At 39.2% G+C, this 20,297-nt stretch overlaps 1 protein-coding gene across 1 annotated transcript; it reads left to right on the plus strand.

Moving 5' to 3' along the window:
- The first annotated feature begins 11,920 nt into the window (after positions 1–11,920).
- Positions 11,921–15,191, plus strand: xbp1 (X-box binding protein 1). Its single transcript, XM_015021881.1, is given in 6 exon segments — positions 11,921–12,153; positions 12,558–12,654; positions 12,894–13,010; positions 13,107–13,163; positions 13,166–13,273; positions 14,214–15,191. Coding segments are annotated over 6 exon segments (1,185 nt in total). The 3' UTR covers positions 14,787–15,191.
- The last annotated feature ends 5,106 nt before the right edge of the window (positions 15,192–20,297 follow it).

The following is a 20,297-nucleotide window of genomic DNA, read 5'->3' on the forward strand; positions in this document are numbered from 1 at the left end:
CTGGAAGATAGCTGGTCAACATGTGTTTGGACTCAAGAAAAGAATGAAAGAAAAAAGGAGAAAAACAGTTCAAAGCCAGAATTCGAGAAGTTCTTCAACGCCTTCAGAATAATTTAGAGATTGCATCAGACGTCACTTGGTTTTATGAATCCTGATCCACACCACATGTCACAGAGCTGCTTTGTGGCACTCTTCTGTCACAAACACCCCCCAACACACACACACACACACACTTAAGAAATGCACACAGGCTGTGACCACAAATGAATAAATACATAACCAATGAGGTTCTGAAAGCAGAACATTTGACGATTCATTGATGCAAATGAATTAGATTGACATTCTCAGCTGATTGATGTGCCACACCCTGCATCAGGTCAAGTTTCTGATCCAATTGCTCACATCTGAGCAGGAAATTCTTTGTAGCAAGTTCGCCCTCTGCTGGTTGCTGCAATTTCGCAAATTAGTGCAACTTTATTACATTTTGACTTCCAAGATTATTTAAAGTGGAGACCTTTAGTGAGTATTTGAATTATTGAATTGTTGAAATCTTGAATTAAGAGCAGCTGTGGGTCTCCACATCATGTCTAAACTCAGATTAGCCTGAAATAATTAGCTACTGATTCAGGCTGACAGGACCTGATGATGGAGAATGGCTTACTGCAGAACATTATTGTGTAGATTCATCCAAAATGCAGAAGTCTACAAGGTGAAGCTTGAGAATTTATAACACGTCTGTGTTGTGAATTGTTTGTGCTGTTTGAAAACAAATCAAACCAGTGGGTGGAGGTTTGCATAGTATTTGCACTGAGGTAAATTCAGAAAAGAGATGGTCAGAAAATGCTATTAATACTGGAAAAAAAAGTCAGTTGTGTACGACTAGGCTCTAGTTTATCACATAAAATCCGAGGGAGACATTTTAAAGTTTTCAGTTGTAATTTGACCAACAGTGGAAAAGTTTAACATTTTGTGTTTGGCTGCCTGTTGGACTTTGTGTAGTCCTTTCAGATGTTCTCTTCTCATTGGTATAAATAGTAAATAGGGAATTTATTTAAATGTAAAGTCAACAAAAGCTCACAAGTTTCTAATAATAAACCCAGTGAGAGCATTTGAACATGTCCTTCAAGCAGCCTCAGTAAATCGCCCCTTTGTTGCCTGAACAGCGCTGACGTTTGTGTTTTAATGAAGAATAGAGACGATGAGGTGGCCGGGTGTTCCAACATTCATCGCTCCCAGAAGATCACGACGGCACATTATTACATAAAGCAATTAGGGGCCTTCCTAATGCCCGATTATTGGAGATGCTTTCCTCATAACGACACTGGATGAGGACAACCATTGACTCCAGCCAGCACAGTACGTTTGCATGGTTGCAATGATGTCAGCGGACCAACCGCAGTGGGAAATTCTCCTGCAGTGATCTACAGCAAATTATATGTTTAGAGGGCAGAGGGTGGAGAAATACCAGCATACAGGAAGGGATGAGGAGGAGTCATTTCATAGTAACAACGGTACAGTATTCACCACAGCAAACAAGCTTTTATAAGGATGGAGACTTATTATAAATACCATAAAAATAAATATTCATCTGATGACATTTTGAAAATCATGACAAAGTGGAAGCTTTAGGAAAAATAATTAACCGTCAGTCATGTTTTGAACTGTGGATGGAAGCTGGAATACCAAGAGAGAAACATACATGCACTGGGAAAATATTCAAACTCCATGCAGAAAGACTGCAGGCTGGGATTCAAACCCACAACCTTCTTACTGCAAGGCAACAGTTCCACCAACTGTGACACCATGTAGCCCCTATCTGGACCTGGAACTAAAATAAATGGATTAATATTTTTCTCATTAAAAAAAATGTTTTTTAGTTCTATTTATGTGTTATTTTTTGCTTAAGATACTGAATAATAAACATATTCAATTCAGTTTTATATTTTTCCCTTATATTTTCATATATGTCATAGTTATTGGCTTTTATCTATCCTTATTATTTTTTTTATATTTTATAGTTTTGTTTACTTATATAAATAGCCTTTTTTATTTTATGCAGTTTTCCAGCATTATTTAAATGAAGCAGATTTGTTTTAGCAGATTTTAATATTTTTTGTACATTAGCTGTTTTCCATTTATGTATTTATTTAGTTCTAATTTTTTTTGAAAACCTTTTAATAAAATCATTGTAATTTTTGCAACACTATTGTTGTTCCGTACCGGATGTGGTTATTATACATATGCACCATATGTAAGTGATACATATGGAATCAGTTACAGTTTACTACTTGTTGGAGTAAAACACATCAGTCATTTTACATTTGAGTTGTTTCAAGATGAGAAATAGTTAAGAAATGAGGAACATAAAGATCTCCACCAGGCGCCAACGTTACTCTCCTGTTTTCGCTGATCGGACTGTTACAGTGTTAAACTGTAAAAAAAAAAAAAAACAGTCTTCACTTTGAGTTTCCTGGATGATAAAAGTGCTTTTGTGTTCACAGCCAAACCAGGTGCTATTAGAATGCATTTTATTTGATCAAAGTTTTAGTGAAACAATTTAACCTCCAGTATCAACTGTACCATGGCTGAACAGCAGCATCAAATGTCCGGGTGTTCTCTGATTTTCAAACAGCTCCTAAATAAACGCAACAGACTTTGAAGTCCCAGCTCTTCAGGGACTGGGACCTTTTCCTGCTCGGACGGCCCCCCTCAGATCTGGCTGGAGGGGGAACGTCTACTTTGAAGTGCGGACCAGACTGGAGGAGATATTTCAATAGTGCTGTGGTTCAGTTTTAGTGTAGAGTTGCAGCCGTAAGAAGGGGGAGGTAGAAAACGAGGCAGGTAAAGGAGGGAAACGGAGAGGAGGTGTGTCATCTTTTGAAATGGGGCACCTGCACATTTGAGGCTTGCAGGAACAGGTATGTTCCCAGGGGTTAGGGGCTTTGGAGAATTCAAAGCCTCTTCAGCCTCAGCGCTGATAAACTGTTCTGAGACACAAGTGGGGATATGAGGTTGAAACACACACACACAGGCGTGAACATGTTCTCTGACGGGGTGGATGGAAGGAATATGCACACTCTTTCTAAAACACAGAAAGAACCAGTTGGAGTAAACGGAATATAATGTAGAAAATACATTTCAGAGTCTTGTCTGATTAGAAATAAATGAGAAGGAACTGCAACAACCTTCACAATTTAAAAACAAGTATCTTTTCCCTCTTTCCAGGAAAAATAAAACTCATTTAGAGCTGCAAATATTACAAGAGCTTTTGAAAAAAAAAAAGAAAGAAAAACCCCAGTTGTCTTTTATATTAATACAGAAATTTTGTTATGCATCAACAACCATTGAAGAACCATTTTACTTCTGCTGTAATGTTTTAGAATAAAGGAAATATAGACGCATTTTCTTCTATGGGATGTTGAAGTTCATTTTTCTCTCTAAAATCATTTTCACATTTTTATGTTTTTTTTTGGATTAAAATGGCAGACACAAGTCTGCCATTTTTCTGTGACAAGTATTGGAAAAGTTCAGAGGGTATGAATAGTTATGCTAGAAACTGAATTAACATTACCTGAACTTATACATCTACACGAAACCTAAATAAAATCTACATAGTAGTTTTTCTTCACTTAAAAGTTTAGATTTTTTGCTGAGGACAAAGGAACAAAATTAATTTGTTGGATGAAAACGCAACACAAATAAATGTTGCTCAAGATTTATTTTGTTTAGTTTACTGAGCCAAACAAAAGTATAGATTTAACACATGTTGACATGTTTTGCAGTAATGAAAGATGTAGTTCCTCTCTTCATATGAAAAATGATCAAACTGTGAAAAATGATGACATTTTGTGGTCTAAATTGCCAGCTCTTTAGCTGCCGTGTCCTGTTGTCTGCCACTGCCTGGTCACATCGTCTCTCCGGTGAAGGGAAACGATGCGTCACAGAGCCAAATCCTAAACATCCAAATCCTCAAATGAAAAGCCACTCTGCACATCACTCATACCGGCCTTGCGTGAGAGAACACGCTGACATGAAGTACAACAATCTGCCCCATGTGCTACCACACTGTCGGGTGGCAGTCAGAATGAAAAGACGGAGAGAGGAATGATGGGAGAATTTGGTCAGGGAGAGAGAAATGTGGTTCACCATGTCTGGAGACAGATCGTCCTCCTGCTTGAGCCGCCTTCGTCTCCGTGGCACTCACTTTTTGATGTCTGCTGATGTTGTGTATACCGTTTGTACATTCGTAAACACATACTTGCAGACACAGACACAAGGAATCACTAAAAGTTCAGACTTGAGCTTAGAAACCAGACTTAACAAACACTTCAGTGGCTTGGAGTGATGCTCAAATTGATTCATAACCCCTGAAGGACAGACAGATTATTCCAGATTTGACATTTCTCATGCAAATAGAAAAATTATTTAGAATTTTGTTTTTTTCTTAAAAAACTTTAAGAAAAAGTTTTCTCTGTTTTCTCCAATGGGAGAAAACGTCAAACAGTATGTGTAAAGGCAAAATTTTTGTCATTCCACATACTAGAGGTGTGTGATACTGAATATTTTTGGTATTAATGCAATACAAAGAAAACACAGTATATCACTCTTCCCACTTAAGTATGACAGATCAACAAACTCCTGATCTTTGGGTGTTTTTGTTTGAAATGTTTTGTTAAAACCTTGGACAGAATTTAGATGTAGTTTATAAAAATACTTTAATGATATGTAGATGATAAACAGAAACACACAAACACAAAAACAAAATTGTCTGCGTTGTTTTCTAAATAAAAAAGGGCAAAAAAAAAAAACATTTGGGAGCAAAGCAAAGTAAAATGTTTATCCAGTGGTAAAGGTGAGAAACTCTAAATAAAGTAAAATGTCAGGAGGGAATCTGAAACTGAAGTATTAAGCTTATTATGTTAGTAATATTGATACTTACTTTGTATTATAATATTTTGCATCGATCTGCCATACTCTGTTTTGCAAACTTCAACACAACTTCAGTTTTTTTAGATGACTACAATAATTAGTCATCTAAATTATGACTAATTATAATTTAGTCATAATTATAACTAAATTATAATTATGACATTAGAATAATGTCATTATTAGAATAATGTTATTCTAATAATAACATTATTATTAGAATTCTAATAATGTTATTATTAGAATGAATAACATTGTTTTTGCTATGTTATTAATTAATTAACTTATCATGAAAACATGATAAGTTTAAATTAATCAAAATAGACAACTTGGTCATATTTTGTGCCGTTTGGATTAACATAGAAAAAGAGCATAAAAATAAAATTCAAAAACGAAAAATAAAATCTACAGGGTCATAAGCAAAGTTTGTTAAACATACATGGCGAAACATTTTGCTCTAGTTTGAAACTTTAAAGCTCCAGAGGGGATGTAATGTGCGGTTATAGACAGCAGGTGGCGGTATCACCCATGACTTCTGTAAGGTCAGATGCCAACCAAGCAGGACTTCATGGAATAAATCAAGTAAAAAGCATTGTCATGCTTTTCTGCGTTCTGGTTGTATGGTCTGTTTGTAAACCACGCTTCTCTGAGCTGAACGCGCTAGAAAAAACGGAAGTCATGACAAAAAACGACGGTTATAGTCAGTGTAAGATTAATGCAGGTTTCATCACTTCGCAGGCTGGACAGTTGCCTTGTTGCATCTGTGTTGCAACAGATCTAAGTTGCATCATTATGAAGCGAGTCAGATCTGTCCCAGCAAAGACGCAGTCGTCCTCCTCGCTCTTAAACGCACACATGAGATGATGTGTTACGTATTTCATGATTTCAGTTTAACATGGCAGAACTTATTTTATATTACACAGCAAAGTAAAGCTGGGAAAAAAAAGGCAAGTATGCAGTAATAACCTTGTTGGTGTGTGTGAAAAGCTCTGTCTCACTGAGATAATTTTACACTACTGTTTGATAAATTCCCAGCAGTGCAGCACAGTGGTAAACAGGATTATTGTTCGTCTGGCAATGTGGTGACAGCAGGACAAAAAGACTGCGGTGTCAGCTCGGTTCCTACAAAGAATGGCTCATCTGAGTGGACAAACATGTCTGCAGAGACTCTTAAGATAATTACATAGAAACATCACCTCACAGATCGTGTTTTAGAAGATTTAGTCGATGTGTTCTTTTTTCTTTTTAGTGATGTAGCAAAAAGAAGAGCGATCGTTGACATCTTTTCTATCTTTTTCTCCTCTTCTCTTGTGCATGCAAAGCTGCACGCATGTTATCTCTGCTTTTGCTTCCACACATGCTCAGATACGGAGCCAGCTGCTGGCAGACGTATCAAACAGCTCAAAGTGGCAACGCAGCTAAAGATTTAGTAAGAATACAACAGCATAGGGGATGACAAATAAAGCAGCATGAACACAGGAGTAGCAGCAGCAAAAGAGAGAAAGGGCTTCTAATGTAATGGGAAGAAGGTAAACACGGCCACAAACAGCCTTCTGCAGCTGGCTGCTGTCCCAGGGTGTGACCCTGCTCACCCCTTTTGTTCACCCAGGATTTTCGCCATAACAACACTGTTTACTGGAGCGCCCACCCTGACGAGCACACACGGGTGTTTCTGTTTACCCTGCATGTCTTACCTTCACTGTATACGCCATGCCTTTCCCACAAAAACGACAACTGATACAACAAAACATGAATATTTAAAGAAGATAAGCACCAACGTTTACATCTCACTAAGTTTTCTCACTCTTCTGTTGTGAATTCTTTCACTTCAGCCACAATGGAGGGTTTTGTAAGCTGTTTTGGGTAACTCCACTGCATCTCGGTTAGACTTAACTCTAAAATCCTTATTTTTTTTTATTTTTAAGCCAAAGAGATGTGGACATGTTGATGTGCTTTAATTAATTATCCAACTGTATACAGTGGATCCATGTCTGTTCAGAGTGCATTATCAATTGATTTATATATTCACTAATTTTTCTGTGGAACACTAACTCCAAATTATTTACAGAAAATAATTAAATGCAGCTTGGGAAGTTGAAATACAGAAACACTGTGCTTCTATACTATATTCTAGCATTTGCAAAACAGAAAATCCAGGAGAGCCATTATTTTTTCTTGACACTGATTGGCTGAAGTCCCAACGGCAGGAATAAGGAAGACAGAGGATGTTAGCTTCTATGGAAGTGCCAGGATGGTTGTCACTTGTGTGTATTAATGGTTATCAAGGTACGTTTTGTGTTTGAAATGTTAAAATAGGCAGCTATGGGAATTTTAAAAGGGTTTCTCAAATATTTGTGGATTTAAGCCATTTATTCCTAACAACAGGGATCCACTATAACTCAAGTGTACTTGAGTTAATGGCTGCAGAATCGTGGTCCTACCAGAAACTGGTTTAAGTCCTGAGACATAAAGCCTCAGAAATTGCTTTGTCATCCTTTCCAGACAGATAGATGTTGACTACTTTGTTACTAATATGTTTATAAAGTTCATTCAGTCAGCACATAATCTATTGTTGTTTGGGTATTTAGAGCCACTTCCTGTTGTCTGGCTGGTTCTGTTATTTTTATTTTTTTTATTATTTTGTAGGTGTGGTAATGCAGCCTGTGTGTGGATGTCACTACTGAGGAGAACCTTCCACAAAAATTTGATTATTCACTGTTAATTCATGATTTAACAAGAAGGAAATTTACTTTTTCACATAAGACCAGGTTTACTTGGATCATTATTTTTCTCTTAATCATCATTTCAACTGTTTTTGGTATTCACTCTGGTTGCCTTTGTCTGATGTCAAATACAAAAGGTGAAAATGTTTTTTCCCAGCACTGTCGATCCACCTTTCAGTTTTCTTTACCTGCCTGTGCTGCCTTCGATTTGCCTAGAAGGCTGGATCTCAGACATCACACCCTGTTGGAGCTTTTTTTCAGTAGGTCCCTGAAAACTTATGCAAAACTTGGTGTTGCAACTTCAGGAAGTTGCGAAACCAGTGGTAATAACCACTTTGGGTGATGATCTGAATGATCAGACTTTAAAGATAGACGGAAAGTGTCAGAAGTGCAAGTAATCAGCTAATTTCTCCAACTTTTACTGCATTTTATATCGAAGGTGGCAAATCTGAACTTGGGGTTAAACATCAAAGAAAGCTCTTGAGAGACAACGATGCTACGTGTTCTTTGAAACAAGTGAACCAAAGTCAGCTTTTTGGTTTGAGTCTGTAACACTATAATCTATTGCAACATGCAGTCCACATCTGGAGAAAAAAAAGCCCTTTATGTGACCTGAGGAGCTTCTTGGTGGGTTTTTTTGGGGCTCCACCCACCTTAATCACAGAGAGCAACACTGAGCTCCAGGGAGGACCCCCTCGTCTGTATTTATGAGTCTGTTTCTCTTTGCATTCATGTGTGAGTTTTTAAATATAGCCTGAGCAGTCTGGCAGACAAGAGGTGTAGTGGTGCACAGGGTCTCTCTCTAAGGCCTCTGCGTTAAAATAAATGAGCACGTTTGATGATTTATATCTGAATAAATCAGCAGGGTACATACTGTTGTGTGAAAAACATTGTTATCAGCCTTCATTGGTAATAGTAGAAATAATGAAAACAAATAGCAAGTCCTATTTTTGTGATTTGCAACCAGAACATTCAAAACAACATAATCCCCAATTCTGACCACTGACCTTTAAGACACATAAACTAGTACATCAGTATGTTGCTGTCTGGAGCCTCCTTAAGAGACATTCATTTGGATCTGTCACATTAGAGAAAAAAGGTTTGAGCAGGTCCAATGCTTTTTCCAGAGAAACTTCTCGCTTCAGACTATTTCTAAGTTCTCCCAAAGTAAACTTTAGAAGCAGAAACCTCTCAGGACAGCAAAGACCTTCACATCAAAAGAGTATGGTACTTTAATCTCTTCACTCTGAGCTGCATTCAGTGAGCAGTAATTGTTTGTACTTGCTTTGTGTTGTTACACCCATGTAAGCAAATCGTGTTGTAAGAGGATTTTCATTAAGGACTTACAACTCTGTGCTCTGTAGGCTAAAACATGGTGCAAAACAGTCAGCGCATGGGGCCTCCCTGCTAGTGAGTGTTGAGAAACAGTTTGGACATAATTTGCATTTCAAGTGCACAGGAGATCATTTTATACAGTATTTATGATGCAGTGTTTTTGTTTTTTATCGTGTCAGATTATGAAAAGAGCGATGTGAGACTCATTAGAAAAAATCCCTCAGCAGAAATATTATTTTTCTTGTTGTCACACATCCATCCCACTGTGGGTTGAACGTAACTTGAGTGCAACATAAATATAGTTTGTAACTTCCCTGAAAGCAAACTATGGCACTTAACTCACCCGTGATGGGACATTCCCAACTGACTGTCAAAGTCAGAAATAGCATTCTCTTTCATTTTAATCTCTGGAGGATTTATTACAAGATTAATTATATTAATAATTATTTCACTTTCTGTGCATAAAGAAACTTTTAAAACGTTTTTGAGTTTTCCCTATTTGCTCTGACTCATTCCATATCAAATGAAGCACATCCTGTGTTCAGATCCTGTACTCCTCCCGGTGCACTAAACATTCCCACACAGACCAATGGTGTCACTTTCTCCTATGTTGATTCTGTAGTGCCAGGAAGGCTTCGCAAACAGATGGCTGTTTGCTCTAGCTGCTGCTGCAGTGACTGGGTGAGGGAGCAAAGGTTTCTGTGCTACAAGCAGTAACTGTGCCCAAATGCTGCAAACATATTAAACCCCATATTGGTTCAGGAAGAGTGTGTCTGTCTACTTGCTGTCTCCATCTCAGGCTGGAGCGCTTTAGGAGGCAACAATTATCTTCAATGGTGGCACGTCTGTCTGTTAAAACAATGCAAAACACAAGATGAAAGGTTGTAAATGTACATTCTGCACTGTTTTATCAACTCATATCTTTTACTACAGACTTACCATTCAGTATGTGCAGTAAAATGAGCAGCTGAACTATTCTCTTGATATCAGTTGCTGCTAGCACCACATCCGGTGGTTTTGCTCTGATCTGTCATGTGGTAGGTATCATTTTTTTCAAATTAGCAAAAAAAAAGCCATGCAGCTTTTTTATGTCAAGTACGTAAAAGCTATTTTAAATGAAGACATTACATTTATTATATTGAAAACTTCCTCTTGCTGTGATAAACTGTATTCTATTTTCTCAAATATGTAAGTAAATATTTAATAAATATGCTTTATTAAATATTTACAGAGACTCACATATACTTTAAGTATTAAAGATGCCAATGTAAGTTTCTTGCTCTAAATAGATTCAGATACTTATAATGATGTGAAATTCATACGAGACTTTGATAACCTTTGATGTTATCCACACATACATGAATATACAAGGAAATAAACACAAATTAGACGATAAATTTCATTATATTAAATCATCAACATGCAAGAAAAGAGCAAAGAAACCTGCTGGTCCGACGGTATTTAGTATTTAATCATCTAATTTTAATTTCAAGTGATGTTCTATAAAATATTAGTAGTTTTGCTTAAATTGTAGGATTTATTTTACAAAAAAAAGTCTTACTGTTGCAAAATATGGTAAAGGTAATGGCTACCACTTCATTTTCTAACTGCTTAAGAAAAGCTTGTTGAAATTTGCTTGAACTTTGTTGCAGAAAATTTGGACAAGCCAAACTTGAAAACTTTAAGTTTGTACCTCCAGGGAGAGCAGGGGCAATCATGAAGACCCTTTTCAACTCTGTGGTGGCATCAGCCATTTTTTATAGTGTAGTTTGTAGGAGCAGCAGCTTTTGTACAGCTGAGAGAAACCAATTAGATAAGCCCATTAGGAAAATCAGCTCTGTCCTATGCCCCCTCGACCCAGGATGGGTGTTGGGAGACAGAAGAACTCCAGATAAAATGATGTCTCTCTTGGGTAAATATGTCTCCCACGCCATGTATGAAGCTGTGGCAGAACTGGAGTGCTTCATACTGCTGCGTCTTAGGTGCACAAAGGAGCGTTATAGTTGATCCTTCCGACATTCACCATCGCTGTAGCCAATAAACTCAGACTCAATAAATGTTTAAATTCCTGCTGTCACTTGGTTTTTGTAATTTCTTGTAAGTTGGTGTTTTCTGTGCAAAAATACACACATTTTGGGCATTTTCTTTCATATTACTCTACTGTTTGTACATCTTCTTTCTGAGGACACAATTTTAATAACTGCTCAACGTTATAGTCCATTTGTTGTAAATATGCTTTTATCCGGCCCATATTGTCTTATTTTTTGGAAGAGGAGTAAATTTACAACTTTGATTTTTTTTTTTTTTTTTTTTACCTTACTGGAAGAAGGAAATGTTATTTCAGGGAAGGCCGAGGACAGAGTTGTACAGCTTGATGTGTTAGTTAGAATGACTTGTTAAAAAACGAAAAGAATGAGGAAGTTATTCTGTACCAGACGAGAAACATTTGCTAAAGATCACGTAATGAGATTAAAGTAGGTGAATGTTTCTTTCTGGAAGGAAACGCTTCCTGTTTTCACAAGAAAAAAAAACAGTTGCGAGTACCAGACAATAATAAAGACTCGGTGGGAGTCTTGTTATTATTTTTAAGTCTCAAATTTGTGACGTGATATTGGTACTACACTAAAAATAAAGATAAAAAACCCAGATGACAAGTTGGCATGGTCTGTGTGGAACTTCAGTTGAAAACTTACATCAGCTCCTCCACCAATCATAGCTCACAAACTGATTACGTCAGTACCTCTGCGAGCCAATGAGGTGTCTACACGATAGTAGAAAAGATCGGCGTTGCATCCCACTTCAGTAACACAGTTGCGAAGAGTCAGGGAACGGGTCGGCAGGGAAACCCGAATGTTTCTTCTGAATCCAGAACGGATACCCCGTGATTCGTTTTTTTTTTTTAAATACATACAGCCCCCAAAAGAAATAATCTAAACATGGTGGTGGTAACAGCAGGAGCTGGAAGCCACAAAGTGCTCCTGATATCCGGGAAGCAGTCCGGCTCATCAAGCGGCTCACAGACGGCCTACAGCCGGCAGATATCTCTGGTTTTACCGTCAGCGGCCAGCCAGGTGTCGTCGGACTCGGACTCCAACACGTCAGTGGGGCCGCCGGTACGGAAAAGGCAGAGGCTCACTCATTTGAGTCCCGAAGAAAAAGCGCTTCGCAGGTTAGTTTACGTAATAAAGCAGTCATTTCTAAATATATCTCGGTCTAAACGCTTTAGCCGAGGCTAAATGAACCCATTGTTCCGGGCATTTAAACGGAGACACGCCCTAAGATTTACTTGATATTTGCTAAATACCATTTAGCACAAAATGGCTAAATATGCTGCTCGTTGTTGTGTATCTTGGGAGTTTAATTTGCGTTTTTGGTATAGTTAACTGTTGTCCCGTACTTTGCTCGTGCTCATAAAACTGTTATCTTGGTGATTCAGCTGATCCCGGATCTGCTGCTGCTCTGGTTCCTCATTGCCTGCGTGGCAGCAGCATGATCGGAATCCGACTGAGTCAGCGTCATGGAAACGGTTAATTCCTCTTTTCCTCACCCCTTATGCCCTTTTTCCCCCCTCAGGAAACTCAAGAACAGAGTGGCAGCTCAGACAGCAAGAGACAGGAAAAAGGCCAAAATGGGGGAACTGGAACAACAAGTTGTAGAATTGGAACTGGAGGTAATTTTCATGTTTAACACCCAATATTAAGCATTTAATGCTTCATTATTAGTTCAGTCACATCACTTTTTTGTTAGATGAAATTCTTTTCTTTTTTTTTTTCTCTCCCAACATGTAGAAGTGGGGAAGCTTTTCTGTTTCATTTCTATATTTTGCTTTCTCACCCAGGAAAGTTCATGCTTCACTTCTCTATAAACCGTTCAAAGTTTCATGTGCAACCATCTGCTCTTTTCGCACAGAACCAGAAACTTCACATCGAAAACAGAATGCTCAGAGAAAAAACGAGCGGTCTCCTGACAGAAAATGAGGAATTGAGACAGAGGCTTGGGTTGGACACCCTGGAATCCAAAACAAAGGTAGGGATGATAAGGAAGAACTGATTATTTAAGATGGGTTGAACTGTAACTGTTATTAGACTTAATTGATTGATTTATTTATTTTTTCTCTCTAAGGTTCAGGCTCTGTTATCCACCGGGAACGACGCAGGTTTGGGAGTCGGGTCTTCTGAGTCCGCAGCACTCAGGCTACGTGTGCCTCCGCAGCAGGTGCAGGCCCAGCAGCCCCTAAATCTGAAGACTTCTCAATGGATACAGATTGTCTTGACTCTACAGACAATGAGGTGAGACTTGGTCAACATTTTTGCTTTAAGGAGGTGGTGATGTTTTCACACCCGGTAGACTTGGTTCACTTGGGAACCAAAGTTGCAACGTCTTCAGTAGGTGCAGTTTTTTCAAATATCAAACCAATTGAAAAACTTGCTCCATTCCACACCCTCGTCTGGAGTCATTTTCTCCCCTGGAGGAAATTGACATGTAGACCTCTGAAGATGATGGGTGCAACTTTCTGCTTGGCATAATGTAAACGAATTGTCAGATTTTGGCGGTTGTAGGATTTGTCCTTTGTAAATGACCCAGAGTCATTTCTCCTGCTAGTCCTACACTATTGGGTTTGTTTTGCTTCTATATAGTTATATACAACTTCCTGGTTCACTTCCTGGTTTTGGAACAGTCTCCAGTCTGCATGCATTCGAACCTAGCCAGAGTTCACTTCAACTGAACTGAAACTTCAGTTTTTAGGCAAACAAGATTTCACTTTTTTGGTCAGACTCTGTTTGCGTCTGCATTCACATTGCTCAAACAAACCAAACTTTATAGGCTGATGACCTAGAATTCAATTGAAATGGCCTAAACGGGAACTGTGTGCATGAACCATAATCTTTTAAGCACTACAAATGTTTTCAGCAGTAGATGGCTCTTCAGTTTGAATCTTGGCTAGTTGGTCCTGGAGGCTAAAGCAAAAGGCTATCCCTGAAGGCTACCCTTTAGCCTTTCTGGGGCTAGACTTTTTCAGACGGTTGTCTTGGCACCTCTCTGTCTAGCTTTCTGCTCCAGACTTTGGGAGATTATGCCAGATTCATGCTAAAACAGTTGCTTAATGTGCAAGACTACTTGGAATCTTTTGACAGAACTTTACTTCAACAATGACGCCACTCCTTTATGTTTTTAAATCCTGGGTGACGGGCCACCAGACTAATCCCCTTCCTGCCTTCCCTTCAACAGTCTGATCTGCTGCTGGGCATTCTGGACATCCTTGACCCAGAGCTGTTCCTCAAGTCTTGCGAGCAGGAGTGCCCGGAGCCGCAGGTTCTGCTGGTTGGAGGGGAGCACCCAGTACCTGCCGCCCCACCTGCGCCTCTGGGGGCCCCATCAGTTAAGCTGGAGACCCTTAATGAACTGATCCACTTTGACCACATCTACACCAAGCCAGTGGAGGAGGTGAGCAGCGAGCAATGCAGCGACTTGGAGAGCGGCAGCAATGAGAGCGACGAGGCCTCCTTCACAGACGCCGTGGTCGTCGTCGGGGAGGAGACGGTCGACGTCAAAGACGAGCCGGAGGAAGTGGTCATCCCCACCTGTAACACTGTTAGTCAGGTGGATGGCCCCTTCCCCGGCACCTCCTCCCCTGCCCTCGGCACCCTGGAGAAGGAAGCCTGCCTTGCGGACACCTACAGCGACTCTGGATACGAAAGGTCCCCGTCCCCGTTCAGCGACATGTCCTCCCCGCTCTGTTCCCACAGCTCCTGGGACGACATGTTTGCCAGTGAACTCTTTCCCCAACTGATCAGTGTCTGAATTAAACTCTGCCCAAGAAGTCTAATATGTTGACGTATTGTAAATACACAAGCTAATGTGTAGCGTTAAATTTTCAGTTGTAGTGCTCCTCTGAGCTAGCTAAATGGAAGTCCATCATCTTGCAGCAGGTCTGTACCACTACCAAGACGTGTGGTAGAGATCACAACAGTTTCGATATTCAGAGGATTTAAGATTCCCAATGAATCTTTCACTCATTCAACATGAAATCTGGGTGGATCCAGTATTTGTAAATTTGTTTTGGGGGGCAAATGGGGACCCATTAGTTAATATTACACTTATTTATTTGTGTATTTTGCCAGAGTCTAATGTCCACATGTCTTGTCTTCACATTTTTGCTCGCTCTCCTTGTAATCTAATTTCGATATTAAATAATCTTGCATTGCATTTTGTCTTCTATTTTTCTTTCAAATGTGTCTGCTGCTTATCTTTAACATAGTTCTTGGACTTTCTTTGCTTCAGAACACTCAATTCTGTGCTCAAATCAATTTTAAAGTCTAGGTAGTAAGTCTTTCACTGAGTATGCTGCGCTATGCATCTACTCAGCCACCATGTATTTTGAATCTTTTTTTTTGGTAACAAGCCAGGCAGCTAACTGGAAATGTTGTAAAACCATAAAATTTTAAATGTTTTCCCTTCAGTCACAATGTCTAGATTGAATAATTTTTTTAAATCAAATTCTGAGATGGAGATTAAAGTCTCTCCTGCCTTCTGGTCTGCAGGAAGGCCTCTAAAGTCCAATATATCACCACATGCAAAAGGGCTTAAATGGGTTTTGTTGCCAATAAGATGTATAAATAGTAAATATCTAAGGATACAAAGCTTGGACAAGTCTGTTAAAAATGTGCTACAAAAATTTAACTAAAAGTTGGAATACTGGAGATTGTGCCTAATTTTAACAAACGCTTCCAGAGAAAAGCCAAACATGCACAGGGAGAACAAGTAAAATCCATGAAGGCAGGGATTTGAACCTACAACCTTCTTCCGACAAGGCAGCAGTGATAACTGCTCCCTAGTTCATCCCACACTTGAATTCAGTAGAAGACATTTTGTTGCAACAGATGTTGCTACAAATGCTACATGCAGTTCATTAGATGAACTACATTCATTAGATGTAGCAGTTCATGATAGAGGAACTCAGGATGTGAAGATCAAATTCTAAACAGATTTCAGGGTTAAACCATCAAATCAGCACATGTAACTATCACACCAATGCACAACCATAGGATTATTCCAGATGAGACCAGACCGGAGTTGTTTGTTCATCTAACTTTAAAAAATGAGATTTGGTGCCATGTAACGGAAAGTACAATCATAATTCGCCATAATTGGTTGCAGCAGTTATGGATATGCAAGTGGTGGCAGAGTGAGTGTGCGCAAGATAAAAACGACTTGAGATGAAGTTAAAAAAATGAGATAAAAACGATTCCAGAGTAAGTTTCAAAAACGGGTACAGACAGTTTCAGCTGAAAGTACAAACAGTTTCATGTCGCCTTACAGAGATACTGATCCATGTCCTCTCAGTTACTAAACATTATTCATTACACTGTTACAAATCTCATGATCAAATTTTCCATCTCTTCCTTTGTAATAATTCAAGTACCAATCTTAATCGGAAGTCACAGTCTGTTCTGAATATGTCTGCTGTTTAGCTCCAGGTTTCTTTACTAGGAAAGAGGTGAAGCTCCATTGCATAACACTGTCTACAGTTTCCTAGGAAGTTAAAGACCGTCTCTGCTTATCAACAGAATCAGGTCACTGTGAGTATTGTTGATGCAGGAGAAAAGACAGATTTTTCACCCTCAGGACCTTCTTCTAATTTCAGAGAAGGTTTTTTTCCTGTGTAGAGGAGTCAGTTTCTGAGCTGGTCATGGGGCTGACCCACCCACTGGACAAAAGCCCCTGGAGTCCCTGTTGTTGTGTGAGCTGATTAGATCAGGTTCTCACATGCAACACTGATGCAATTGATTCAGCTGCAGCTCAGCAGGACCTGGTTGCATGTTAGTGTTTTTTATACTGACTGCAAATAATTGCTTTGTGATTTTTTTCCCCCCCTCATGGTTTACAGCAACTCCTATTTGAGAGTAAACCACAGGCCTACCTAGAAAATCTGAGCTCAGCCCTTTCATTGTAAAACTGACCTCCATGTTTTGCTCTTGTGGGTGGATGAAGACGACCGCAGAGGCCTTTGACGTAGCCGTGCCTCAACTGCTTAGAGCGCAGTGACAAATTCACAACTTCCTGTCTCTGAGGTGCAACCACAGAAAAGGCAAAATCAGGCCTACAGCTGCTGAGATGAAACTGAAAAATGTGTAGATTTTTCAATTTCAATTTATGGTTTATCTCAGAACACAAGACTCATTTCAGCCTTCTGTTTCCTTTCAGTTGTTCACACATGGTTCAACATACTTTGTTTCTGACATCTTCCATCAGTGTTTATATTTTATAATTGGGATGACCCGGATGAGAAAACGACGGTTTGAAGAGTTTCTGCTTTCAGAAAACAGAACCCTGATGGCCGGTTGCCATGGGGAAAAGTGGACACTTAATCCTGGGCAGGTGAGACAACGAGCTGTGTATATTCAGTCTCATCCTTACAGCCACCAGTTTACCTACATGGACTTAAACCATTTTCAGAGTGACCACTTCTGAAAGCAGGAAACTGCTACATGGTTTATCTTTAATGATAAACCATCATTAAATTTAATGGTGTCTTTCCTCCATTAAGGATGAAAGATACCCTTCTCTCTCAGACTCCACTGATAACTTTGTTGATCTTTACAAAGAGTCCTCAAACAAGAAGTATAATTTATTTTATGCTCTATTTAGGCTTTGTTGCAAGGTAAACCAATGTGAAAGAAACACTGATTGTCACTGACGTTAATGGTTTCATGCTTTAAAGAAAATTGTGAAATGCTGATTGCAGAAATCAAACACCTAACTTCCATCCATTTTCTGTACACACTTGTCCCTGGTGGGGTGATGGTACCTATCTCCAGCCAACATTTCAGGTAAGAGGCAGGATACACTCTGGACAGGTCACCAGTCTCCCACATGTTTTTGGACCAGAGCATCTGGAGAGAACCCACCATGCACAGGGAGAACATGCAAACTCCATGCAGCAATACCCCAGGCTGGGAATTGAACCCAGAACCTTCTTGCTGTAAGGCAACAACTCTACCAACTACACCACTGTGCAGCTCCAAACACTTAACTTTTATGTTATTATTTTTATATGTTTTGGTTATACTAGATTTGAGTAGGTGGCTAAGAAATGGCTCAGGATGCATGGTGCAGCCTATGTTTGATTCAACGGAGTTTCTGATATACAATATTTACATTTCTGCAGCTTTAGCTAAAAAAAAATCTTTTTTTTGACGAAATTGACTCCTCCTTTTTTTCCCTATCTACCACAACTCTATCTAACCTAGTTGTACTTTTCAGATTTTGTGAAAATTTATGTGATCACAAATTGATCATATACATTTCCTATAAATGCACTGATGGTTAGTTATATTGGTAAAATCCAGAAAAGTTCCAGAGGTATATTTTTTTTTTGCAAAGTTCTGCATATTTGTTTGTTTTTATTTCTACATGGAGCCAAACCTTCACTGTGGGGACAGAACGAAACCAACTTTGTCTGGGATGTCAAAGCTCGTGCTTAAATTAGAGCCGGACTCGCCGCGTTACTTATGTATGGATTTGGATAAAGCTTTCAGCAAGTCTCATGTTTCCACACTCAGCAGGATTATAAAGAGGATTGCTGAACCTCCACTAACAGCTGCTGCTTCAGTACATTTACACACAGGTTCACAGTGGGAGCTTTCCCTCTTTACAGGCTAAACGTTCAGCTAAGTGAATGTTCAGATAAACAGAAGGAAGAATATCAGAATGCTTTCATGACTGAATGAGCTGACATTAACTTTACAAGTTGTTCAGCAGCTGATCAAACAGGTTAAAGATCAAATGAGTCACATGTAAAACAAACAAAAAGTCCCGGTGGCCATCAGGCCTCATGTGATGGTTTCTCATGTGAGGAGATAGTGTGAATGGTTTTGCTGTTCGGTGGAGGGAGGTTCACATCTTCAATGGCAAGGAAATTCAGTCAAATAAGTGAAAACAGGGCAACATGGGTTAACTGTTTGGGCCACTATAAATGATTTGTGAAAGGGAAAAAGTGAGTCATTGTCCATCCATTGCAATCACCCACAAACATCATCTGTCCGTTTCTCCCAAGAACATCAGGAAAGACATTTTCCCCGTAGGCACAGAGAACACCCAGCTGCACCCAGTCACCTCTTAATAACCAGGAAGTGAAGCTCGTTAATCCCGTCTTCCAGCACCAAAAGGCGTGTTTCTGTTTCTGTAATCGCATCGCAAAGTTGCTACGTCTAGCTTGTTTTTCTGGATTTTGCTTTGTTTAGGCAACATGTATTTAATAATTACACAGGACAGCCATCAGTCATCAATGTTTTGTTTTGTACAAGGTGTTCAGCATTATGCTGAGAAATAATCTACACTCATGTTTTCAACTTGCTTATAACAACCACCAGAAATTCCCACTCTGTTGGACAAATAAATCAATGTTCTGTTCTTTTCTATATAATAGAATAAATGTCCCATCCTTATTCCATAGGGTTTATATGACACAGGTCCACACTTTTCTCCTATAACTGATTTAATTTCTCTGGGCAAACTGTCCAAACGGTTTATGGTGATATTTGATCTATCTTCCAAAAGCACTTTTGTGAGGTCAGACACTGATGTTGGACTTTAAGGCCTTAACTGGAGTCACCTGTCTAATACACTCCAAAGGAATTCTATCAAGTGGCCAGTTAAAAGTCTTTCACATCAAACTCATCTGTATCTTTCTGGGTTTTCCAAAACCGTTCCTACAATGCTGAGATTATCAGATTGTCCAAAATATCATCATGTGCTGAAATATTGAGATTTCCTTTCTCTGGAATTAAGGATTGAGCCAAATTTCATCAATGAAAGTATTAAGAGAACAGGTGGCCTGAAATCACCTCTGATGATCAAATTATTTATGTAGATTGCTGAATAATAAGAAACTCAGCACTCATTCATTGTTTGTAATTATGATGTACTGTAAGCAGACAAGCCTGCAAATCTAAATGTCATAACAAATATAAATTCCCAGTTTATTCACAGAATCATCTTCATTTCCTGAAGTTGATTCTCAAAGTGAGACTTTAAGATGGAATAATGACTTTAAAATTGTGTTAATACATGAATTTGAAGCATGCATCCTTCATTCATTTCAAATCTGATTATTCTCTGAAAGTCAAGCCATGAAAACGGCATTCGTGTCCAAGCTGTGAACCTGACTGCATGCTGTCAGTGACGCACATGTAGCAGCGTAAACACACACACTCCAACCTTGCCCTCCATGACGGTGGCCTTCTCAAGCAGTGGAACAGATCTCCATGCATCGTTGCTGTTGGCGACAAGGCCCAGTCAGTGTCACACGTG

The sequence above is a fragment of the Poecilia latipinna genome, unplaced genomic scaffold (genome assembly GCF_001443285.1).
Source record: "Poecilia latipinna isolate Pla-1442-1.1 unplaced genomic scaffold, P_latipinna-1.0 Scaffold2887, whole genome shotgun sequence".
In the NCBI taxonomy this organism is placed as follows: domain Eukaryota; kingdom Metazoa; phylum Chordata; class Actinopteri; order Cyprinodontiformes; family Poeciliidae; genus Poecilia; species Poecilia latipinna.